Source organism: Lingula anatina, chromosome 3 (genome assembly GCF_051362555.1).
Source record: "Lingula anatina isolate TDL-2025a chromosome 3, LinAna3.0, whole genome shotgun sequence".
NCBI lineage: Eukaryota > Metazoa > Brachiopoda > Lingulata > Lingulida > Lingulidae > Lingula > Lingula anatina.
In genome coordinates, this window is record NC_141769.1 from 17,423,228 (window position 1) to 17,448,593 (window position 25,366).

General features: G+C 36.8%; 3 protein-coding genes, 1 long non-coding RNA gene and 1 other non-coding gene across 5 annotated transcripts; 1 reads left to right on the forward strand and 4 right to left on the reverse strand.

The window, feature by feature from the left end:
- Positions 1–176: 176 nt before the first annotated feature.
- Positions 177–5,998, forward strand: LOC106173297 (uncharacterized). Its single transcript, XM_013554386.2, has 6 exons — positions 177–280; positions 1,855–2,289; positions 2,548–2,719; positions 3,450–3,582; positions 4,077–4,231; positions 4,668–5,998. The coding sequence occupies exons 2-6, from the start codon at positions 1,899–1,901 to the stop codon at positions 5,695–5,697; spliced, it is 1,881 nt and encodes a 626-aa protein (XP_013409840.2). The 5' UTR covers positions 177–280; positions 1,855–1,898; the 3' UTR covers positions 5,698–5,998.
- Positions 5,999–7,279: 1,281 nt separating this feature from the next.
- On the reverse strand, positions 7,280–16,811 carry LOC147762985 (uncharacterized). The gene is made up of 3 exons (XR_015333632.1): positions 16,741–16,811; positions 8,280–8,394; positions 7,280–7,502 (listed from the first exon to the last, which is right to left on the reverse strand). It is a non-coding gene; the product is annotated as an uncharacterized LOC147762985 (long non-coding RNA).
- A 394-nt stretch (positions 16,812–17,205) lies between these two features.
- Positions 17,206–19,110, reverse strand: LOC106173315 (uncharacterized). Its single transcript, XR_015333633.1, has 4 exons — positions 18,933–19,110; positions 18,059–18,329; positions 17,529–17,590; positions 17,206–17,297 (listed from the first exon to the last, which is right to left on the reverse strand). It is a non-coding gene; the product is annotated as an uncharacterized LOC106173315 (transcript).
- Positions 19,111–20,701: 1,591 nt separating this feature from the next.
- Positions 20,702–22,518, reverse strand: LOC106179965 (uncharacterized). The gene is made up of 4 exons (XM_013563832.3): positions 22,492–22,518; positions 22,135–22,236; positions 21,620–21,734; positions 20,702–21,493 (listed from the first exon to the last, which is right to left on the reverse strand). Exons 1-4 carry the CDS (start codon positions 22,502–22,504, stop codon positions 21,382–21,384), a joined length of 342 nt encoding a protein of 113 aa, XP_013419286.2. The 5' UTR covers positions 22,505–22,518; the 3' UTR covers positions 20,702–21,381.
- A 184-nt stretch (positions 22,519–22,702) lies between these two features.
- LOC147762986 (uncharacterized) lies at positions 22,703–25,081 on the reverse strand (the record flags this gene model as incomplete). The annotated part of the gene is made up of 2 exons (XM_087008004.1): positions 24,949–25,081; positions 22,703–24,594 (listed from the first exon to the last, which is right to left on the reverse strand). Coding segments are annotated over exons 1-2 (2,025 nt in total), but the record flags the coding sequence as incomplete, so codon positions are not given.
- Between the last annotated feature and the right edge of the window lie 285 nt (positions 25,082–25,366).

Here is a 25,366-nt window from a genome sequence, read left to right on the forward strand (position 1 = left end):
GTACGGCTTGAAAAATTGAACGTTTAGTTAAAGTATTTGTCAAATCTTAAGTCAATTCGTTATGCTGTGTTGAATTAATTAGATGCTGGATTCAATATAACCAAAACAGATTGTTTTCGGAGGGGAGGAAAGCGCTAAGTGAGTGAGAACGGAAGTGACGTTTTTGTGACCTATATAGCTCACTTGCTTTCCAGGAAAACGCGTGTGGGTCGTTTTTCACTTGTGTAGTTTATGAAACCGGTGATGTGATTACGGCGATTGTTCGTGGACATTGCTAAAGGTGAGCATTTCATGTGCGAAAATGCCAAGAAAAACCGATTGTAAGATATATTGTTAAAACTTGTGTTATTGTAGTTGCACAACGTTTTTTCATTAAAATCAATTCTACTTGCTTACAAGCCGCTGATTTAATTAACAATTAAAATTACAAAAGTTCTGTTTTATTTTGAATTGGCCAAATACATCGATTTATATTTATAGTTAGATATACAATATCTAATTCCACCTTGCATATGGTTTTTAGTAAGCTTTGATAATGACAGAAAATGACTGAAAACTTCATGGTGAAAGAGCCGAGGCAGGGAAATCAGAAATGGAAAAAAGAATGTCCGCCTATGCTGGCTTTAAACGTACATATAGTGCATACGTAAAATTTAAAGAAGATTACAGTTAAACATTTTAAAAAGAAAATATGCCATTGATCTCTCCACATTTTTGTAGTTGCATAGTACAGGTACCATATTATGACTATTCCAAACTACAGGGTATTTGCAAGTCGTACATGTATTTTGGCTCAAACATATTTAAGTTTTGCACTTTGAGAAATATGCTGCAAGATTTATAGTTTTGTAAATTAACCAGAACATACACGGGGGAACAATGAATTTATTTTGTTAAGATTGGAAACCACACGATGACCAACCAACTCTAGACTGGCACTGAACATTATGAGCACACTGAAAGGAGCACAGACCAGATCGAGAGAATATTAATCGAATAATCCATAACCAGACAATTTAGATGAATTTGTTTAATTTATAGATAAGGTCCTTTTTCAAATTATTTTTATTTGTCTTAAGAGATATAGAGATGAAAGTGACAGAAAGCCTATGTATCAGCTGGAATAAAAAGGGAATGAAATGTTCGTTGCTGCAGTTGAGACAAGGTGCAGTGTGTTTTGGAACAGCCAACTGCATTGGGATAACAGATCAGATTAACTGAAACAAGTTCCTGACAAGCAAATACTTTGTATTTAGAGATGGGGTGGATCCAAAAAAGAAAACAAATAAATAAAAATAATAAAATGATAATAATCATAATAATAAAAGTCTAATTTGTATTAAAATGTGTATTAAAATGAGTTATCAACAAAAGTAGTCCCTGCTCTTTGTGTCCCGATGGAGAGAGTGCCAGGTTTACTGGAAATTATTGATTGCCTGTTTAGCCTTATATGTATATATATATAAAAAAAAAAAAAAAAAAAAAAAAAAAAAACTTAAAGAGATTTAGACTGAATGTAACATCAACTCGGATACTTTGGGGGTTGAAAAATTGGCTCATGCATAGGTCTGTCAGTATTCATAAAATTTCAACTTTACCAATTGAAAGAAAAAAAATAAATAAAGAAAAACCCCATTTCTGTGAAACAACATTTTATTAGTTTAGGATAAAATCCCGTTATACATTTTTTTTGGTGAGGGGTAACATTGAGTCTACAGGTATTGCAGTGCAGTTCGAAAGCTTTAATATATTTAATCTGTCTTATTTCTTTAACTATTCATCAGTCCTTGAAGTGTGTTGAAGATAAGAAAGTGGCCACTGCGACCTCACAATCTTTATCTCACAATTCACCAGGCTTAAGCAGCATAGATTTAAAACCAGATCCTAGTGCGTCAGTGATGCCACAAGAGGACAGGACATCTGGGGCACCACCAGTGGGCAGCACACCCAGTAAACCACCAGAGGGCAGCACACCAAATATGCCACCAGAGGGCAGCACACCCAGTATACCACCAGAGGACAGCACACCCATTAAACCACCAGTGGGCAGTACACCCAAGGTACAACCAGAGGGCAACACTCCCAAGGTACCACCAGAGGGCAGCACACCCAATAAACAACCAGAGGGCAGCACACCAAGTATACCACCAGAGGGCAGCACACCAAGTATACCACAGGAGGGGGAAAGTGAAGGAGAACAATTACAAGAACAGCAACAAGTCCATCCAAAATCCCATGCTGATGGCAGTTTGCCAGATGATATGGACAATACTGTGAAAAATGCTGAAGGTTCATGTTTTTTATAAGTAATAACACACCCATTTTCAAATTGTTCCCACTTCTCTTTCACACAAACCACAATTTGTTAAGTTATTTAGATATTTTATTTGATTGAAATATAAAACATGCATACACAATTAGAAGTTGTTATCCACAAATAAGGAGTTGTCCTTTTTTATCATTTAAGATGGGAAGTTGTATTTTTCAAAAGATGAATTATGTTTATTTGTATTTCATATAGTAATAATAAATAAACCTTTTTTATAGCTGATGCTAACCTGGTTCCTCCAAAGCGCCCAAAAAATGGATTCATTCGTTTCTCCATCCAATATCGCAGAGAGATTGCCAGACGACATCCCAAACTTGACAATCGCGAAATATCCAGGATGTTAGGTTCAAAATGGAGGAAGATGACCAAAGAAGATAAAAAGCCATATGAGTAAGTATAGTGTTTACTACACACATTTTTATATTGTCATTTGCAGTACAGACTTCCTTAAAGTAGGATTTTTTCAATCTAATTTGGGAAAAGTTTTTTGAGATGAAGTAATTCCCGCGCAAAAATGCAGTAGTATCCAAGTAGCAAAAAAGCATTAATGCAGTAGTGGTGTGGAGCATATTTGCAGTAGAAATGCAGCATAGCCTACTGCAATTCTACTCCAAAAAGTACATAGGTTTGCACAGAGAGGAGCATTAATGCAGTAGATTAGCAGCATGATAGAAGCATGTTTCAAATATGCTAATTAGCTTCCAAATCGAAGCAGATTTGAATCATGTTTGCAGTATGATTGCAGTAGTCTATTGCGGTTTGCAGTATGATATTGCGTTTTCTTGCGGGATAAGATAACTCCTCATCCTAATTCTGCTTGAAAAGATTGATCAATAAATAAATAAGTTAATTTCAATCATAAGTTGTTAAAGATCAAACACAACCAACAGACATGTATGGAAGTAAAGAAGTTGTCTATGACTGGGTTCCCATGCCTAGATCAATCTTACAGGATCGATCCATCTCCCAGGGGTTTCTCGTTAAATTGCTTTCAGCTTAAGCGGCTTAGATGGCTGGGCATGCCTACTGAAACTGCTAAACGATAATTAATTGCCCCTTAGCAGCTTCAGTAGGCGTGACAGATAGTTAAGCCACTTAAGTTGATTGATTTATCATTCAGAGTTGCATTCTTGGAGGAATTAAAGGAAACCAAGCAGAAGTACCCCAGTTGGTCATATGGACCCCCAAGACAGCGAGCAGATTCTGTCGCTGACCCCATGCCTTGTAGACTAAGGCCTAAGAGGACACTGAAGGTATTTTGGGTTTCAGTGGAAATGATTAATAATTTTGCTTTTCTTCCTTTTTATTTTATGTGTCAAGCCTGAGTTTAGATCTACATGTACATGTGACAGGATCACAACATGATTAATGATACCAGAAGAAGTACTCTAAAAATTTGTTGGTTCTGGTTTCTCACAACTGATTCATTTCAATTTGCAACTGCCCCAATGTGTAAAATTTTAATTGGTTTGAAAATTGCAAATGAGGCAGTTTGCATTACTCCCATGACTGGTCCATAAAAGATAGTAATTCTTTTCTTCTTATTTGAACCACAGCTTTCAGAACTGACTAGAAATTTAAAAAGTAAATGACAAATGCATCTGACCCATAAAAGAAAAATAGCTTGTATTGAAATTAAGGATCTTAGCCCTAGACACTGATTTTTTTTTTTGCTTTTTCTTTTCTTTTTTTTTTTTTTTTTTTTTTGCTTTTTCTTTTCTTTTTTAAATTTCAATTCAAATTACAGCTTCCACCACTGACAAGAAGTTACACAAGAAAAAAGAAAATAACAAAACCCTCAGACTCTCCCCCAAGCAAGAGTACCTGGGTGCAGTGTGACAGGTGCTCGAAATGGCGATGTCTACCAGTCACAGTTGATTTACAGAAACTTCCACATATATGGTATGTGTAACACTATAGAGTAATTCTTATTAGCATGTTTAATGATGGGTTCACTTCATTTTCATTTTTAAGGTCATTAAAATACATAAATTTTGGCAGATCTGGTCAGGTTGAGGGGGGGGGGGGGGGTGAGGGGCAATGCACAATGATGAAAAATTAACAGAATTAATATAAAAAATATTAAACAATAGATGAAGATAGTTTTACTATAAAATGTAGACCTTAAGTTGAAAATGTTGAGTTTTCAATTTGTCTCTTCTGCTTGTGACATACTTGTAGTTAAATTATTTTGGGAAGAAGAAGGGAAGAGGGAGGTACCAGTACTGTCAGAATTGGGTGCGGGGGCATGTGCAAGCTGCATTACAATAATAAACATTAAATAGTAATATTAAATAGCATTGGACATTAAAACCAGTATATTTATGATGTATTTTAGGTTCTGTGAGTACAATCCTGACATTAAGTTCAACGGCTGTTACGTCCCAGAGGAGTCACTAAGAGAAGGAAGTTCTAGACCTAGTCCGAAGAAATTACACAGTCAGGAATCTCCAGAAAATCTGCTCCTACATTCTCCAGAGAATGGAAGCAAAGGTGTAGTGGTATCTGAAAATGGACTGCACAGTAGTTTACCAGTATCAGTACAAAATATCCAAAAGGTCACATCTCAAGAAAATCTGCACGCTGAAAAATTTGAACGTAATCTACAAAGTGGTGTGGCAGTTAAAAAAGTGTGGAAAGGGACCACTGCAATAAATCTGCAAAGTGACATTGCATCAAATGTCCCAAAAAATGGAATGCACACCAAATCTCCACAAAATGTAAATTGCACGGCTGATGCTTTTACTGGAATTTTAACAGGCCATGACCAGGTGCTCAGTAACCACCCCTTTTTAAGTCATTCATCAGTAAAAGAGGAAAGAGTAGCTTCCCGCGGAGGTCACTTTAGAAGAAATAATTTACCAGTAAACAAAAATCATGGTATTTCACTTCAACCCTTACCCTGCAACCCTACTGAACCTCACACAGTAAATCTGCTGCATGTAAGTAGGCCTACACAAGAACTCGTGCACAGTGGCACCTCACAGAGAAATCTGCACAATAACAGGATCTTGCACAATGGCAGTTTTATCGGAAACTTGCACAATGGTACCTCTAATGGAACCTTGCACAATGGCGCTTCTTCAGAAGCTGATCTACACAAGGGATCTTTAGTAGAGGCCATTCCAGATGGAAGCCCAATGCCAAATGGCCTGGAACAGTCCCAGGTTCATTCAGCATGCGATGCGTCGGACAGTGGAGCTACTATTGGTGTGGAGGATGGCCTGTCTTATTGTGGGGAAGAACTATACGATTGGCTCTGGGTTGCAAACAGCAATCACTCGGATGTTGAGGACTTTGTAGATGTAGATGGAATACAGCCTAGTGTTTTGGAGATTGAGTTACCTTTTGATGCTGAAATGATGTAGACATTTGAAATGTTTAGGGTCAGGTTAATAAGAGTGATATTTTACATGTTTAATATCTGCTTTGAACATGATTATTACTTGGAATTGTATAAGGATTGAATCTATTTTTTGATCAGAAGTTTTTGTTTGTTTGTTTTTTCTCATAAAATAGAAAAAGATTGTGGATATATGGCATTTGTAATGCATGATCTTGTAATAGGTTTGATTGTAACCATTTATAAATGCATGCATGGTTATTGAGCAGTCATACATATTAATTGCATATAATTATTCAAAAGATTAAAAATTAATTTTTAATTTATTTTTTTTATTTTTATTTTTTTTTTATTGCATATCTCAACAAAAAATACAAAATTGATAAATAACTAAATAAAAATCACTCTCACTCACTCTCACACTTACTCACTCACAAAGAGACACTCTCATTTGCAGTATATATATATATATGTATTGTATCATTTAAAATATTTGTCAACAACGATATATAATCTAATAATAAAATACTTGATTATAACTAATTAATACTATGATCTAATTCAGATAAAAACTAATCTGTGTTTTACTATCAAATATCGGCAGGGAACATACGACGGAAGATATCAGTCCAGGAAGAGAGATTGCAGCTTTTTCCATTTTTCATTAAATTTATCTATTGTCATGTTTCTTAGACTTATATTTCTCTCTACGATGTAGGCCTGTCTCCATTCTATTTTAATATTTTCTATGTTTGGGGTAATGTTTTTCATTTTAAATTTATATATAATAAATTTTGTTATTATCAGTAAACTGTTGAGCGCATTGCACTTCAAATTTGGAATTCCTAGAATTATATCAGATGCTGTTAATTGTAATACTTGTCCAGTCTTTAATTTTTAATTTATGATTTGTCAGACCATGATGTTGTGGAGTTGACATTTAATTAATGATTTTAATTAACATAATGATCATACTTCTTTTCATTGATTCATTGCATTTAAAATGTAACAAGAAAATAACTGTTTGGCAGGTTGATGAAGATATACGATTCCCGATCTAGAAAATATCCAATTAGTGCTTTCCATTACCATTGATTTGACAAGTAGCCATTTCATTGTAATACCTGCTGAAGAACTAGGACATTTTACAAGAGTACTTTTAAAATTTAAAACTAATGCAATTGGAAAGAAGAACAAATTGATTCCATTAAGTAACAGCATGTAATTTGTGATTTATATTTTTTTTTTCTGATTTCATATGGCTGTCCTTTAAATAAGGTTGGTACATGTACATGTACATGTAGCAAATGCACTGAGAACATAATTTTATTCTACATAGGTTCTGACTTCCACTGATTTTTTAGTTAGAAGTACCAACTACATGTTTAATATCTGACCAAGTGTCAAATTGTGTTGAATGAAAGATACTTTTTACATCTATTATAATAATTTGTTATTTGATTTTAAACAAAACAATTTTTGCCAATTTTGCATATTATGTCTGATTAAACAATGATGATTTTAGTTTGTCTGAAAACTTGTCATCATGGTTTTGCTTTATATTTAAAATTTACTTGTTTAATTTTAAATAAAGAAATTAAACAACATTGAAAGGTGTGCCGGAATTTTATTTTTCACTCTGATAAAAGACAGATTTGAAATATCGTTTCGTCTTTTCATCAATTATGAGTGCCAATTATTGCAATGTAAACGATATTTTAAGGTGGAGCTGTAATGTGGCTGCAGTTGAGTACTTCACAACACTCTCCAGGTTTGGGAGGATCTAGTTTACATCCTGGTGGTATTCCGACCCCTGTCCAATCTGTGCACCTGTTAATAAGAAAGAAATAGTACCACAGTTATATTTATTAATTAAGTGCTTTACAACTTTCCTCAAGTTAAGGAAGGTCTACCACAATAGCAGGGTTTTTTAAATTCTTGCTTCTCATTTCCCTGATGAACCAAGGCAGAAACTTTTTTTATTCTTTATTCCTGCAATAATAAACTAGTCATCATAGTTTCCACCTTCATCTAATCAGCGGTACCAATTGTCTTTGGTTGACAAAGTTTTCCCAAAAATTTAGCCTTACTGATGAACAGAGCTGTTCAGTTATTTATTGTTATTTATTTTTTTCTTTTCCTCGTGCTTGTATTTTGATTTACGTGCAATGTAGCTACCGGTATTATTTTTTATACGTGCATGTATGTTCTTTATTCATTTATTATTAGTCATGTAACAAACTAATTTTTGTTATTAAAATAATAAGACCCTTCCCATAATAAAAACAAACCCACTGCACATCTCAAAAGATAGATTGGACAAGACAGCAAATAATGTGGAAATTCTGGTTATTTTAGGAAACGCACTGCGCCACCGCAGGCAAAATCACAGACGGTGCACCATTGCATCAGGTGAGACAAACAAGTTTGCTGTGCTGAGATGTTCGAGCACCTCTATCACACTCCTAACGTCATCCCCCCCCCCCTATCACACTCCTAACGTCATCCCCCCCCCCCCCCCCCCCCATCATGCAAATGAAACTGTAGGTTTTGTTTATTTTATTTATTTTTCTTTATCAATAAAATTATATTTTGGACAGAACTTACTTTGCTTCGCAATAGTAGAAATTAATGGATGGTCTGAGGCACCAGCAGGTACGTTTGCAGTCTACGTCCCAGGTCTCTCTTGCTTTGTAGAATTTTCCTCCGACCTCACAGGAATCTATTTCAGTAAGAATACATAGTGCATTGTTATTATACACGTGTCGTGGGAATGGTGGATCTATCCTATGTAATCTTTAAGCGATGTACGTGGAAAAATAATGAATCAGTACGATAATATTTAGAAATAATAAGAATGATAGGCCTTATAATACCATAATAATAATAATAATAATGATTAACTATATTTGTACATATCCAAAGACTTAAAGGGTTTGCTTCATGCCGTCAGTATGGCCTGAACGGAACATATTCTTCAGAAAACATGCCCAACTAACGATATCTTTATCCAAATACACAAATTAAAAGCTCATTTTGTAAATTTTTGGCTTTAAAAAACGTCCTATTTGCTCGGCCTGGGAGTTAATGAGCTACGTGGTCACGTGGTCCAATGACGACAATCGAGCCACTGGAGAACAGAGCGTGCTTAGCTGTCAAACTGAGCTGCATTGTCTACCTGTAAGATGACTTCTCTGGCTTCTGATAAAAGTTTATACTCATTCAAATCTCTTACCCGAGGGGTCTAAATCCTCGTGAAGCTGTGTAAAACCATTTCCCGTCTAGTCATTTCTTTAACAAGCATTTCATTATGGTTATCCCAAGTTGTATAAAACACTGCATTTGAATAGGTGAGCGGCAAAACCCCAAAAAGTGCTTTATTTAAGGAGTTTAGTGTCCCCTTTATACACAGACCTGAATTATATACCATTTGAAAGCTCAGAGTCTGCTGGTCAAAGTTAGCCATGATGTGGAAATGGCAATTGCCTGCGTAACCATGGAAACGGACAATTTCCAAGATGGCCGCCTGTTTTTTTGCATTTTTTCTAAAAATACAAATCATTGATAAACATACCTAAAACATTGTCTATCATCTAACCTTTACATGTTTGGTGATGAGGGAGGTTATGGGCTAAAAAAAACACCATAGCAGGATTTCAAGATGGCCGCCGTTTTCAAGATGGCCGCCATTGTTTATGAAAAATTGGTCAAATTTTCTCATTTTATTCCAAATCTTTCCATATAGAATCAAAACTGTGGTGTCCACAAAATAGTTATTGCATGAATTATACAAAGTAGGTATATTTTCATTTAGTTATGGCATTTGGTTAAATTTGGGGGATGGTAAAGCAGTCAATTTTCAAATATTCAACATGGCCACCATGAAATGCCTATTTCCATGAGGTAGGCTTTTGTGCACTTAAATAACCAAAAAAATTATTTTTATTACCAAGCTCAAAACATATTTTTGCTAGATGCTAGATTTTACATGATGCTTCATACAACTTCTTCAAAATGGCCACCATTTTCAAGATGGCCACCGTCTTCAAGATGGCTACCATCATTTGTGAAAAGTGTTTGAATTTGCTCATTTTTTTCCAAATCTTTTCATATAAAATCAAAACCATAATGTCCATATGACTATTATGGAATGAATTATACAAAGCAGTCATTAATTTATTACATTATGGCATTTGGTTTAACTTCAGTGATATTTAACAGACATTTCTTAAATATTCAAAACGACTCACTGCCATGAAATGCAAATTTGTGTAACTTGGGATTTGATTCAGCTAAATCATCAAATAAATAATTTTTGTGTCCAAGCTCTCATACATATTTGTGCTAGATGCTACTTGATGCTTAATACATCTTCAAGATGGCCACCATTTTCAAGATGGCCGCCAAATGGAGTTTTTTCTCAAAATTGTATTACGCACATCTAAAGGATAAAATTATTCGCAAAGCATTACTACATATATGGTTGTAAAAGAAAAATAATTGTAGGATATGTGCTATTACTGCAACTTTTCACTTGTAATAAACAATTTTTGGATTTTCCAATATTTATATGTACTAACACATGTTAAGTCAAGTCAAAGTTAATACTGTATTTCTTGTTGTGAACCTTTGTGCGCGATTGTCACAGTAAAAAGAAATCCCATAGTTTGGAAATATGTAGACAATTTAAAAAAAATTATTTATTTGTTTTGATCTATCAAATTTAATGTATTTACCATTACCAAAATGTCTGTCATATTAAAACAGGAACCTATCTTTATTTGAAGTGCATCAGTCCATATAACCCACTGCAAATCCATGATGCATTTCTGCAGTCTACATTTATCAAGTTGACTTCTCAGTAAAGAAAGGAGCACATAAATACACTATTTTGCTGCTTCAATTATCTTCAAAATTTTATCTCAGTACATTTCTAAGTACCCATACTCTCATATATCCCTTAAAATGCTTGTGCTTGCATGCATTATCTACTCACACACACCCACGAACACATATACATGCTAAACCCTTAACGTGTTCTTTGTATCTACATTAGTGACCTGTCACTCATGCTCTTTCATCAAAATCATAATCAATTTCAATACATGTCCCCAGAGAATATGGATTCTGACATATCTAGTAGGTACACTGGGTCCTTTGAGCATAGTTTGTCGCAAACAATTTGGGCAACATTGCCCTTACTGACACAAGCTGCATCTCCCGGTAACCAGTGCACCCTGTTCTAACAAAGTTTAAAAGAAGAGCTTGAAGGAGGCAGTCCCAAAACTGAAATGTAGGAAATTCCCCTCATCCCCAGGCCTGGAAATCTGAGAAATTTGGCAGCAGATCCTCAGACATACTCTCAGATACATGTTCGTCACCCATAAAACCCACAGCACAAGACTTGTAAAACTCCTACACATTTGACACCTCATACCACACCAACTGTGAAACTTCGCTATTCTTTCTTTGGTACCAAAATAAAAAGCTGACAATCTGAGAGATATCAAAGCTTTAAATGCCAAAGTAAGCCCTCTTATTGCCATGTTGAATTGTTTTCCACACAACCCTCTGCGCTGAAGTGGATGCTGCATAAACATCAGACTCTACAATGGCCACCAATGGCCAACAAATCTGCAATGGCCCAAATTTTCCCAATAGAAGCAATGAAGCATGACAGTGTATGGGAACCACCCATACAAATGACATGGCAACCAAACTCTTCAGGAAAAGACCAGTTTATTTGTTGGGCTATGGCATATAGCTGTTGGTCGTCCGTTTGTACAGCAAATTGCTGTGCAAGTGAAGCACTCGTACCCCAACACTTCAACATTGTGGTGTAAAATGTGTACATGTCATTAGGTTTAACATCAAGAAGTGGCATATATGCAACTGCAGTGTAGGTCGTTTTCTTCACAGACAGCTGATTGAATCCTGTCCAGAAAGAAATGACCTGCAGGTGCCAAAGCTAAACTTTATTGTTTACAGGTAGGAGATTTTGATGGGACATTCTCAAAAGACTCCATGCAATAACATTAACTTGCATTACATTCTCTTTGTAATAATTGAGCTGTTTTAAAACCTCTCTTCTTGGTGGCTCAGCAAGTGTCTTAGGTTTCTAAAATGGTGTGCATTCTATTGGTGAATTGGATTTATCAGAGAGAGCAAGTGACTTGGACTTCCCAACTTCTAATGGGATTCTTTTACGTACTCACAGGGAGGTGTAGAACTTGCTTTTGAAAAACTACTGGCTCACCATAGCATGGGAGGTGTTTTCCCATCCGTAGTTTCTGCACTAATGTCAATGTTGTCGTCACCCTCATGGATAATATGACCACCATCACAGTGTGACACAATGTCATGTGGAATGTAGACACCATCTTGCTGCCTTTCTACTTCTAACTCAGCAATGTATGTCATTAATCCTTCTAATATCACCATAGGAGATGCAAAAACCGTGGCTGTGAAAGGTATCTATCAAACTACAAGACCCAAAATCAATGTGCAGTTGTGCTGCAAGTCCTACTTGTAGAGGTGGAAGAACTTTGCAACAGCTGAACATTATGCATTCAGCAATAGCCAGGCATCTTCTGTGTACACCATCAGATGATGGAAACTCACTGCTCGCTGCATTAAATGCATCTAAGTTGGTTAATCCAAAAAACAAACTTTAAAGCAAATCTGGGACAAATAGGCTTAATTTCTGAGACTAATGTCACTTGGTAAGGGGTAGTATTCTGAAAGACCTTTTTTCTGTGTTTTCAAGATAGAAACTGCTTTGTATACATTGATTAATTGGAAGACAAGTGATCAGCATCTTCTGTCACTGTATCTTATGGATCTAGTGAGATTGTTGAGCTCAGGTCTTGTATGATTCTTTGGGCAGCTTTGATAGCGTCACCTAAAGAAATCTTACTACAACACATAACAGCTAGTGGACTTCCCTTGTCCGTATTATACAAGAAAATGAAACAGCATCACCATAATGCTTTGTAGTCTCATTTTGAGCTTTTCACCTCGATAGTTGGACGCCACACTAGAAAGGAGCAGAAATCTCTACCTGTCAAGAAGGCTAGATACTAGTAGTGTAAAAGCTTTATTGTTTGCCATCAGGTCATAATCTATTTCTGCTATCAGTTGATAGACTGCAACATCATACAGATTACCAGATTTCATTGAGGGGTGATAAGTCAGATTGGTTTTACTAGTACTTATATACCCTGTAAGAGGAAAGACAGGATGCATGATATACAGCATCCCTTGCAATCAAATCATCTTTATCTAAGAACCTAATAAAGTTGTCACCTCATGTTACCTGCCATAGCATTTTGGTGAATCCAAATTGTTATTAACATTCTAAATGTATGGAAAACAATCCAAGAAGCTGTGTCAGCATTTGATATACTGAAAAGAATAGATCAAATGTACGTGGATGATTTGGCATTATAATGATAATGATAAACAATATGCATAGGAGGGTTCCTGTATCCCTTTTTCAGTGTATCCATTACTAATTATGCCTAATCATTGTTTTAGTAATCAAAGCTAGTATTTGTGTTCTATTTTTTTTTTTAATTTGACATTAAAAAATTAACACATAACCCCCGACAATTTCATATCTTGCTGACAAAAGCTTTTTTTTATGGATTCTGACCTGCATAAGGGGATTATGGAAAAAAAAACACAACTACAAGTGAAAACATTATAGATATGATAGAGGTGTCATTGTCATTTTTTGCTATATTTGGTACCTTATATTTATTTCCTCTTAAATATTACCATAATTAAATCTCTTTATTAAATAGAAAGTATCAAATATTTAAAATAGTAATTTTAACATTGATAATCCACAAAGGTGCAATACAAAAAATAAGAATGATAATTTAACATGGGGGGCCATATTGGATTTGGCTGTCATTTTGAAGTTAACTGGTAGTTTTTTTTTAATTTGGGAAACACACAACATTCTTCAAAGCAATGTTAGAAGAGTGCTATAATTTGTTGCATGCTGTTTACTTTCATGTGAGAATTTGACTGACAGGAAGTCACCAGCATAAAATGTGTAAATAATGTCATTTCGTTTAAATGACATTTAAATTTGCATTTATCATATTAAAAAAAAACAATTAAAATCTTATAAAACAACATCAATTCAAAGCCAAAAACTTATTTTAAATTTTGGAGGTTTTTTGTTTTTATATTGTATATGATTTTTTTTATTGTATAAATTTTGCCTTTGGAAAATGCTATTTTAGTGAATTTTAACAGGAAAATGGACGCCATCTTGAAAATGGTGGCCATTTTGAAAAGGTTGTTTGAAGCATCATGTAGCATCAAGCATCTAGCACTAATATATGTGTGAGTTTGGCATTTAAAGATATTTTGTGATGATTTAGCTGAACTAAAATCCACATCATGGAAATAGGCATTTCATGGCAGCCATTTTGAATATTTGAAAATTGACTGCTTAAACCTCTCCCAAATTTAACCAAATGCCACAATGTAATGTAATAATAATTACTTAATGTAATCCAGGCAATAAAGGTTATATGAACATTGTTGTTTTGATTTTATATGTAAAGTTTTGGAATAAAATGATAAAATTTGACCAATATTTCACAAACAATGGCGGCCATCTTGAAAACGGCGGCCATCTTGAAATTCTGGTATGGTGTTTTTTTTAGCCCATAACCTCCCTCAACACAAAACATGTAAAGGTTAGATGATAGACAATGTTTTAGGTATGTTTATCAATGATTTGCATTTTTAGAAAAAATGCAAAAAAACAGGCGGCCATCTTGGAAATTGTCCGTTTCCATGGTTACGCAGGCAATTGCCATTTCCACATCATGGCTAACTTTGACCAGCAGACTCTGAGCTTTCAAATGATATATAATTCAGGTCTGTGTATAAAGGGGACACTAAATCTGAAAATTTTGGCCTTCTGCCGCTCACCTTGATTATTGCATATGAGGTCCATGTTATTTGTGAAATTCAATTTATTTTATTAAACCGCTGACACTCCGTCTTGCATACTTTTATTAAACTGAGGTAAACAATGCCCGTTACCTTTACAAGTCCTATCTTAATCATCCATCTACCTGGAACTTCCTTTACCTCTTAATTAGAGGGTTAAATGGCATTCAATTTGTCTTGCTTGTATCGAACGCACTCTCTATCTAAGCTTTTCTCCAGTTATCTCAGGTAAAAATCTACCTGTGCGTTAGTTACAAAGCGCAGCTCCCGTAGACCTGGGGGTACTAGATAAAATCTGAACACCAGGTTTATCGAGGAGCTAGAGAAAGAAAGGAAGAATTTTTCCTGCAAAACTTCATAGGAATGTCAACACGGACTTGATCCAGCTTAGACCTCCAAACTAACAGGGTGACATGGGCAATTTTCACAAACAAATCATAAAACTATATTTCAGTTAACCGCCTTTAAAATAAATATACCGTTCTGGGTAAATTAAAATAGTTATTAAATCGCAAGAATATTTTTGACTTAAATGATGATTTTATTATTAATGGAAATTAAGCTACTATATGAGGTACATTTGCTGTGATTACGCTGTCCTTCATGTTTTGCGTAAGTCTACATTTTGCTGTATGTGCTTGTAATCTTTTTAAATATGTGCGTACAATTTTTGCAGGTCTGGTTACCCCCCTGTTATGTGATGAGAGTATTAATTTGGCAATTAGTTCCTTAGCTTATTTGAATAGAATTGCAGTGTAAAATTTTTAACAAGATGTTGGCGAAATAGCCCATTACTCTTTGTAGGTATTTCCCCCGTCAAAGTTTGTCTAAAATTATCTTTCAATCTTTACTCTTTCAAAGACAGTATAAAGTTACCTGACATATTTTCGTGTAAACTTAATGACAAGCCAAGTGTCTCCAGTTCATTCCGTACTCAATTTTACCCAAGCAAATTTTTTTCTTGAGTAGATCTTTATAGCACGTTGTTATAAGCTTACAAATTTGCTAAATTTGCTAAATTTGCTAATTTGCTATAAGCTAAAAAAAAAAAATTGCGTACTGACGCAGAATTTGCGTTTCAAGTTATAAAATAATCAATCTTTTAAATTCTTTAATATTTCAGATGAAATAATCTTCAGAAACAAATCCTCAAAGCATAAACGAATTAGGATAACGAACCATTTTATTATAGCAGTTCCCATTTTTTCTTTAATATAACGCTCTTTTTCCTGTTTTTCCTCAACACGTTTTCTTCCACGGAAGCTTCAAGATACCCTGAGAGCAATTTCTTTTATTAATGTTCGCGACCGTGTTTGAACTTAATTGTTTAAGTATTGATATTTAACGTCATTTACAAATACCAATAAAATAACCCCATGAAATAAATGAGATATATTGAAAAATATGAAAGCCCACCAAGACGAGTTTCATACCTGTTATTACCTGGCTTGGGAATTGCAGCGGTGCATAATTAACAGGTTTGTTGTAAACGAGCTTTTGGTCTACTACAATGCATTTAAAATGCATCAGCAATCAGTAAGTTTGCCAACTGATGACAGTTAATCTGAAAGACTACCAGCTCTTGATATGATCTAAACCACCTGAGGTGACCATGATCTAGAGCATCGCAACTATTGTCACCGAAGTTAGTAAGTAAGTCACGGAAGACCGTCACAGACAAAGAAAGATTGTCAACGAGAGCTGCAATTTTGGTGAATCCCACGGCAACACACCGAGGCATAACGAAAATTCCTCAACTCCGTTCAACACAACTTTCCTTAACTTCTCCGTCTGTATGCACCTGCAGCTCAGTTGAGTCTCATAGACCTTTATCGTGATTGTCGTCACAGTACCACGTGACCCAGATCTGTTGCTTCATTTTTGCATATTGAGGTGAGGTTTACTAAAACGCTTTTTTTCTACTAATAGATTGTTTTTATAATTTTTAAATGGCGGGGATCGATTAAAACATACCTCTAGTGTATAGATTGAGTGCTGTATCTTCAAAATTCGAGAAATGGATTTTTACATGAACATTGTCCTTTAAGTAGTCTTACAATGTACAGGTATATGATAACAAAATTCCACTGACCTTTCGGTTTCACTGTAGTAGCGACGGCAGGTTTTATGGTTGTAGGGGGAACGGTAGTGGCAGGTGGAGCTATGAACACGTTAAAAACAATTCAAAGATATATATTCGTATTATTATGACAAAGTAGTTATTTTATAAGATGATTCGTTTTATTAGTTATATCTAAAGGAACGTTATTTCCCGCGCGCGCGCGCGCGCACGCACGCATGCACACACACACACACACACGCACGCATACACACACACACACACACTAGGCCTACATGTAGGCCTATATCATGAAAATCGATTACCCTGTGTCTCAATTACTGAATTCAGTTTTAAAAGACCTGACTTAATTTGGGATCACGGCATTTGGGATTCACATTTTTACATGAATAGTTGACGAATCTTGCAGCATGCACTTTGGCGTTTTGCGTCTATTTGATTTAATTTCACGTATTTTGATACAACACCCACCTTTTTGCATCTCACATACGGATGCGCGTCATTACACGCCTGATCCCAAACAGTTTCGGCACTATCTTGACGAATTAGTCCACAGGTGCTTCTTCTCGCTGTTAAAACAGACATGGTTATGTTTTTTAAGAAAAAAAACTACTTTTTTAAAGCAAGCTTAATGCCAACTTGAATGAGGAGAATGAAAGAAAGATGAATAAAAATATGAGAAGGTTTTGACACTATAAATCATTTTTAATTTTCTCAGTGGTTCGTCTTAGATGATTAAGCGTACAGTATAACTGACATTAAAACTCGCATGAGAGAGAGAGAGAGAGGAAGAAATTTACCAGCTAAACATTCATTTTTCTTAAAAAGTATTCCTGTCCACAACTTGCTGGCAGTTTGTGACCTAAAAAAATAATAAAACGTATTTTCCTCACAAATGAGCTTGCTTGAAGATGTGCTAGCAGTTTAAGTAAAGATGCAACTAAATTAAATAAAATAAATGTGTATTTTAAAACACCCTAGAAATATTTCTTGAAATAATGTAGAAAATGATCTTAATCACCTGAACTCTGCTTTAATGCATACTTGCGACCCACGGTATGACAAATTAGGTGGAAAATGACCGTGACATAATTCTTACAATTTGATAAACTAAGGTCGACAAGAGCACAAAATTTATCATTATCGAATTTAACATATGCTATATAGGGAGCTATAAGATACCGGTGTGTTTGTCGAGAGCTTAGGGCATTATTATCAGCGATCTCCCAAGGAAGCTAGATAAAAATTGCGTCCGTTTACTTACGCAAAACAAATTACTTACTAGAAATGTCAAATATCTTTTAAACACAGGATTGACAGTTACATGTACCTTACGACGCAATTCACATAATTAATCCAGTCGTTGGTTATGTACGCCTTTATCCGGTAGCCGACCCAGAATTCTGTCGCATTCACACCCCTGATAGCAGCGTACAGAAACGTCTGTTCTTCACGACTCCCAATCTCGGCAAGATGGCCACCGAGTTTCTGACAGTCGGTTTCAGCCATGAGCCAGTTGGCTTCCTTGCACGATATTTTATACCATGTTTTGGGTTGATCCTTCGGAACACCGACCCATTTATCAGAACAGGTATCGGCAGCTGAAGCAGAATCCAATGGGCAGCCATATCGGTTTTTTTTTTTTGCATTTAATGTTATGACCCCTTTCCCGTACCTAGATCGATCTGGCGGGATCGACCCATCTCCGTCTGGTTTCTCGCTAAATTGCATTCAGATTAAGAGGCTCTGATGTCTGGCACTGCTACTGAAGCTATTAGGGGGTAATTAACAAATGTTTAGCAGCTTCAGTAGGCGTGTCTGACATCTAAACTGCTTAATAATCTAAATGCAGTTTAGCGAGAATCCCCTTGGATGGGTCGTTCCTGTTAGATCGGTCTAGGTATGGAAATGGGGTCTTATTCAAATACAGGTATGTTTGCGCATTTGAAACTGAAGGCTAATTTCTGTTTATGAATACCTCTGTTTTTCGTGTATACCTCGACACAACTGAAGCAAATCCAAACACACTAGTAGGCCCTATACATACAGATCCAACACTTATGCAGATGCTGACATGCTTCGAATGTACTGCATCACATCAAAAGTAACTTTAAGTAGTAATAATTGAACTATTTCTGTGCATTTCAATATGTTACGGGGTAGGATCTAAAGTGAACGTTGCCAGATAATGCGTCCCTTCTCACCTATCTGTTGGCTACCCGTTGAGTACCACAACGAAATTCAAAGAACAACCCATCCCAAAAGAGAACCCTGCCAAAGATGCACTCTCATGTTGTGTCCAACCAATAACAGAGACCGGCTTCGATTTGAGGCAGGATTAAGTGATCACATATTACTACGACGCGCTAAATTAATCTTGTTAGCAACCAAGTGCTGTTCAGACAAAGTTATACTTTCACGGATTCCGACCTGGTGGTTGGTCTGCTTGAGAAAACCACGGAGAGCAGAAGATATTGTTGGAAGAGCTATAGCGTGGTAAACCAATCGTCTTAAATTCTTTCACGTACGTGTAACTAATTGACTGAATATATTTAACAACAGATTTTGACCACAGATTGTAATATCACCCCAACACATCACTTCCTGCATGCCACTTAAATGATGTCGATGATATAGAGACCGGTTTTAGTCGGGTTAGAACTAACCTAGAGTGAACTGACCCTAAGAAAGGAGACTTATATTTCAGTCGACACATATTTCAGGACGCGTGACATTGACAGTGTACGTCGTGGTGGCTTTTAGATTTGATACTGATGGTTGGGGTCGCCTAAGATAACCCTAAGTGTTAATAATGTTTGTAAGGTACTATAGTACAGAGATGCAATATCATATCGATGTTTGACAGTTTATGAAAAAGGAACCATACTGTTTGGTGCACCTGCGTACAACGACAGAATTCCACTGTCTGTAGAGTACATCACCTAAGATACTTTGTCGGGGTCCATTTCTTTAATTGTGCAGGACCTTTTTTATTATAACCCCGGCCCCCACATCACATTAAATAACCCTTTATAATATAACTTCTGGTGTTGGGCACTATGGACTCTCATCAGTAAATAAAGTGATCTGTAATAGGCCCTACTGCTACATAGATTCCCAGGTTCTGAATGAAACGACTTCATGTTTTAACTTCAACAGAATACATATGGCTAAACTAAAATTTAAATGGTATATATATATATATATATATATATATATATATATATATATATATATATATATATATATATAATAAAGGTCCCTTCTCAGGCTCAATCCAATCTCCTCTCTCCTTCTATTCTCCCGTCTAGTCTCGATCTCTTCAGTCTCTCATGTCTCCCATAACCTTTAAGATTCCAGTTCCAGGGCCGTAGCCTCCGGGGGAGGGGGGGGGGGCAGGGGGGGCAGTTGCCCCCCCCTGGGATTTAGAATTTTCCACACTGGTAGGGGGACACCCCCTCCCCCCTCGGGGGCTTCGCCCCCTCGTGTCCGCTTACTGCCCCCCCTGGCATTTTGCTCAGGCTACGGCCCTGAGTTCACTTATTTCTATGCTAAACTTTATCAATTAATCTGTCAATCACACAACTTACAAACTGACTGGTTACTTCAGACACAAGTCCACCCCCTCATGATGGGCGTTCCCAATACCTCCATGATATCAAGCTCTAATGGATTACTAGCTTGAAACAAAGACATTAAAATTTGAACTGCTAGGTGGGAAGTACTATCTAAATACACTTTAGCTTCCTGTGTGTGGATTTTATGAAAAACATGCTTCCACTGATTGAATTAAAACTACATAATGTATGAAAGTTAAAAAAAAATGGGCCTACTAATTACAATATTTCAATACTGCGGTCCCTGACAGCTTGTTAATAGAAAAAAAGTGAAATATTTTGACACGATATCACAGTTAAAGTATGAACAATGCTGCGGAAATCTGTTTTTTATTTATTATCTTTTTATTTAATAGCAAACAATAGTAATCGATACTACATTATAAGACACATGCAGCTACCGGTATTTGTCAGTTACAAACAAATTTAATCTACCCCCAAAGACTGATATGCAAAATTCACACCCGGGGAAGAACAGTTAATCTAAATCAATCTTTCTGATTTAAATTGCAAAGTGGTAGATATTTTAGATGTATAGAATCCTAATAGTGCAAGTCTTCATGCAGTATACCAATACCATTTTAAGCAGGGGCGGATCCAGGATTATTTGAAGAGGGGAGGGGGGTCCGCGGATGCGGATACTGCATAATATTAGATAAGCTTTTAGTTCTCTTCACCTGTTTCATGGCTAAAAATTACATAATATAAAAAAAAGGGGCAGGAAATGATGCAGCACAATTGAGACTCTCCACTTGCAGCATGGGCATCCTTGTTTTTGAAGGTCCTTAATGATTCACGTTTTACAATGTATATATCCCCAATGTTTGAAACACTTGAGTAAACACCAACATTTAAGCTCAAACAAATATTTTGAAAAAAAAAACAAGAAATATAAGAAATGAAATTCCTTGTCACATTTTGAATATGAATCTGAACCGCATAATATTTGAACAAAAATTATCTTCAGGGCCAGGTAGGAGAGTTATCAATGGTATTTCAGTCTTTATAAATCTTTAAATATAAATATGTGTCATTATCATGGTGGAGGAGTCAGAGAGTCGCAGTTCAGATTTTGACAACATTCACCGGGCTTAGGAGGATCCAGTATGCATCCCGCCGGAATAGGCATTCCGTCCCAGTCTTGGCATCTGAAAAAATGACTTATTCGTTCTTTGACAATATTCTTTATAGCATTTAATGTAAATTAAGTTAAATTAATTTTTTTAATCCAAAAATATTAAAATACTAATCTTTTCCGTCATGATATCACTTACTTGGGTTCACAGTAGACAAAGTTAGCTGATGACTTAATGCATCTGCAAGTTTGTTTGCACCCTATGTCCCAGACTTCTCCTTGAACGTGGAGCGCATTACTGTACAGGCAGTAACCTACAACATTAAAAAAAAAATAGATAAATAAACAGGCCCGTAGCCGGGGGAGAGTGAGTTAAGGGGAAGGGGGAAAGGTCCGCTCTAGGTAAAAATTGATAAAAGTTCACGAAGGTTTCATAGTAAAAAGTCCACTTGGTAAAAACAAGCGCTTTTGAAAGCGCTGCAGCCACGGGCGTGATAACGGTTGAGGGCGTGTTACACAGGTTAGATACTTGATAAAAAATGTGTACAGTTATTTTCTATTTGATGCTACGGTAGGAAATATAATATGCATTATTAAAGTTAATTGTAGATTGAAGGAATCTTCCGGGCTTCCATGAAAATGAACCTGCGGATCTCTTGATACCGGATTCTGATTTGAGGTGCTCTGGCGTGAATGCATATTTATGTTACTCACCACTGGGTCGCACACATTCAAAGTTGGTGCTGCCATTTATGCTTCTGCATGGTATCGGATGCCCAGGTGCTGTTTCAGGACAAGGATTGGGATCACAAGGTTCTGAAATGAAAATGTGGGGATAAACTATTAGTCTGCTTAAGCCTCGTTGCAAGCAAATAGGTTTTTGACTTACTCCTGGAGACTTGCGATTTGGTTGTAATAAAAAAATTAATTGAAATTGAGACAGATTCTTTGTCTAATGGCCCACGTTTCACTTTTATCAAAATCATATATCTGGCGGTTAGTGTCTTTGTATCAATACTTTTACATTTGAATACTTACAAACCAAGGTAAACAATTTTACACTTAAATTACCTTTTGCTGCCATGGTGGTGGTGGTGGTGGTGGTAAAAATAGTAGTGGGTGGCACTTCACAATTAACTCCGATAAAACCATCCGGACATTGGCAGATGTATCCATTGACTTCATCATAACATGAGCCGTTGTTCAAACAAGGATAAGATGCGCATTCGTTGATGTTGGTTTCGCAATGATAACCGGTAAAGCCAAGTACACATGAGCAAGAATATCCGCTAATATCGTCGATGCATGTGGCGTTATTCTTACACGGTTGAGATGCGCATTCGTTGATGTTGGTTTCGCAGTGAGAACCGGTAAAGCCAAGTACACATGAGCAAGAATATCTATTAATATCGTCGATGCATGTGGCGTTATTCTTACACGGTTGAGATGCGCATTCGTTGATGTTGGTTTCACAGTTAGAACCGGTAAAGCCAAGCGCACATGAGCAAGAATATTTATTAATATCGTCGATGCATGTGGCGTTATTCTTGCACGGTTGAGATGCGCATTCGTTGATGTTGGTTTCGCAGTGAGAACCGGTAAAGCCAAGTGCACATGAGCAAGAATAGCTGTTTATATCGTCGATGCATGTAGCGTTATTCTTGCACGGTTGAGATGCGCATTCGTTGATGTTGGTTTCACAGTTAGAACCGGTAAAGCCAAGCGCACATGAGCAAGAATATTTATTAATATCGTCGATGCATGTGGCGTTATTCTTGCACGGTTGAGATGCGCATTCGTTGATGTTGGTTTCGCAGTGAGAACCGGTAAAGCCAAGTGCACACGAGCAAGAATAGCTGTTTATATCGTCGATGCATGTAGCGTTATTCTTGCACGGTTGAGATGCGCATTCGTTGATGTTGGTTTCGCAGTGAGAACCGGTGAAGCCAAGTGCACATGAGCAAGAATAGCTGTTTATATCGTCGATGCATGTAGCGTTATTCTTGCACGGTTGAGATGCGCATTCGTTTATGTTGGTTTCGCAGTTAGAACCGGTAAAGCCAAGTGCACATGAGCAAGAATAGCTGTTTATATCGTCGATGCATGTAGCGTTATTCTTGCACGGTTGAGATGCGCATTCGTTGATGTTGGTTTCGCAGTTAGAACCGGTAAAGCCGACTGCACATGAGCAAGAATAGATGTTTATATCGTCGATGCATGTGGCGTTATTCTTGCACGGCTGAGATGCACATTCGTCAATGTTAGTTTCACAGTGTTTTCCAGTAAACCCATTTCTGCATTGACAAACATAACCATTTACGGCATCTTTACACACAGCACCATTTACACAAGGGTTAGAGTTACATTCATTTATCCTCATGGTGCACGTCTTGCCTGTCAGTCCAGCGGGGCAAACGCAGACGTAAAAGTCCACCCCATCTTTGCAAGTCCCGTAGTTCATGCAAGGTTGAGAGTCACATTCATTGATGTTAGTCTCGCACGTTTTCCCCGAAAATCCAGGAAGACATTGACAGGAAAATCCATCGACTTCATCAGTGCAGGTACCGCCATTCTTACATGGTTGGGATGCACATTCGTCTATATTTACGTCGCAAGTTTCACCCGTAAACCCTGGGCGACAATGGCATTTATATCTGCCCAACAAGCTCTCGCACGTCCCTTGCTGTTGGTGGCACGGGTTGCTGGCGCATTCGTTTATTTTAGCCTCACAATCCACGCCAGTAAACCCAGCGTCACAATGGCACGTATAACTATTGATGTCATCTCGGCACCATCCATGTCCGCTGCAGGAACGTAAATCACAATCGTTGATGTTGCGTTCACAGTTCTTTCCAGTAAAACCTTTGTCACATGAGCAAGTGTAGCTATTCACCCCATCAATGCACCTCCCCCGCCCACTGCACTTAAATCCATCTGGCCGGCAATCGTCCATGTCCGTTTCACAATTTCTTCCCGTAAAACCATTGTCACATTTACATATGTAACTCTGAAAGTTGTACGTGTCATAACACTTCCCTCGCCCACTGCATATACCAGATCTGGCGCAATAACTGGTGCTGGTTTCACAGAAGGAGCCGGAAAATCCAGGTGGACAATGGCAGCGGTACCCGTCGTATATTCCACTGTTCCGACAAGGGTTCTTGAGCCCTGACCCTAATGGACAATATGAACATTGTATGTCTCATTGGCGAGCTTCTTTATTTATGTAATATAGGTTATTTCATGTAGTGATTAACCCCTGTGCATCAATAAGAATTTATTCAGCCAACTATAAAAATCCGAAACCATTTTCATTTAGAGCTTAGTTTGAATTTGAAAGTAAAATCCGTGCAATAAATAAATTACATGTATATATATGGTTTGAAAAACAACGAATATAAAACTGTTTAAATATAGATCCCCCTTCTCCCTCCCCCCTCTCTCTTTCACACACACACGCACGCACGCACGCACGCACACACACACACACACACAGAGTAAAATTGAATACTTAAGATATTCACCTACCTGTTTTTATCTCGCATATGTAGGGCAGTGCACAATTACAGGGCAGTGACCGTATGGCACCTGTGCCGGACAAACTGAGGCCGAGACTGCTGCACCAACCAACTATGATACGGTTGTAAGTAAATAAACACATGTTCACTCACTGTGTATCATAAAACGTATACATAACAGCAGTACTCATGGATATCATTATCATGTTCTCATCAGCCTTCGTGAGAAAATTATACGCAAAACGCAGTGCAGACACAATAACATGTATGATTTTTTTTGTGTTACATGTACAAGTGATTAAACATTTTTAAAGGCTTACTCCGAGAGAGAGAGAGAGAGAGAGAGAGAGAGAGAGAGAGAGAGAGAGAGAGAACCTGTTCTTTTGTAGCGTCCATATGGTATCCTGGAATATGAAATAATGTATATT

What these genes read in the sequence shown, in the direction of transcription:
- LOC106173297 (XM_013554386.2), top strand. Translation starts at nt 1,899, where the DNA reads ATGCCACAAGAGGACAGGACATCTGGGGCACCACCAGTGGGCAGCACA. An exon ending in TACTGTGAAAAATGCTGAAG is followed by an intron (nt 2,290 to 2,547) that starts GTTCATGTTTTT and finishes CCTTTTTTATAG; the next exon opens with CTGATGCTAACCTGGTTCCT. An exon ending in GAAGATAAAAAGCCATATGA is followed by an intron (nt 2,720 to 3,449) that starts GTAAGTATAGTG and finishes TTTATCATTCAG; the next exon opens with AGTTGCATTCTTGGAGGAAT.
- LOC106179965 (XM_013563832.3), bottom strand. An exon ending in TGAATGTGTGCGACCCAGTG is followed by an intron (nt 21,735 to 22,134) that starts GTGAGTAACATA and finishes TTAATGTTGTAG; the next exon opens with GTTACTGCCTGTACAGTAAT. An exon ending in TTTGTCTACTGTGAACCCAA is followed by an intron (nt 21,494 to 21,619) that starts GTAAGTGATATC and finishes TCATTTTTTCAG; the next exon opens with ATGCCAAGACTGGGACGGAA.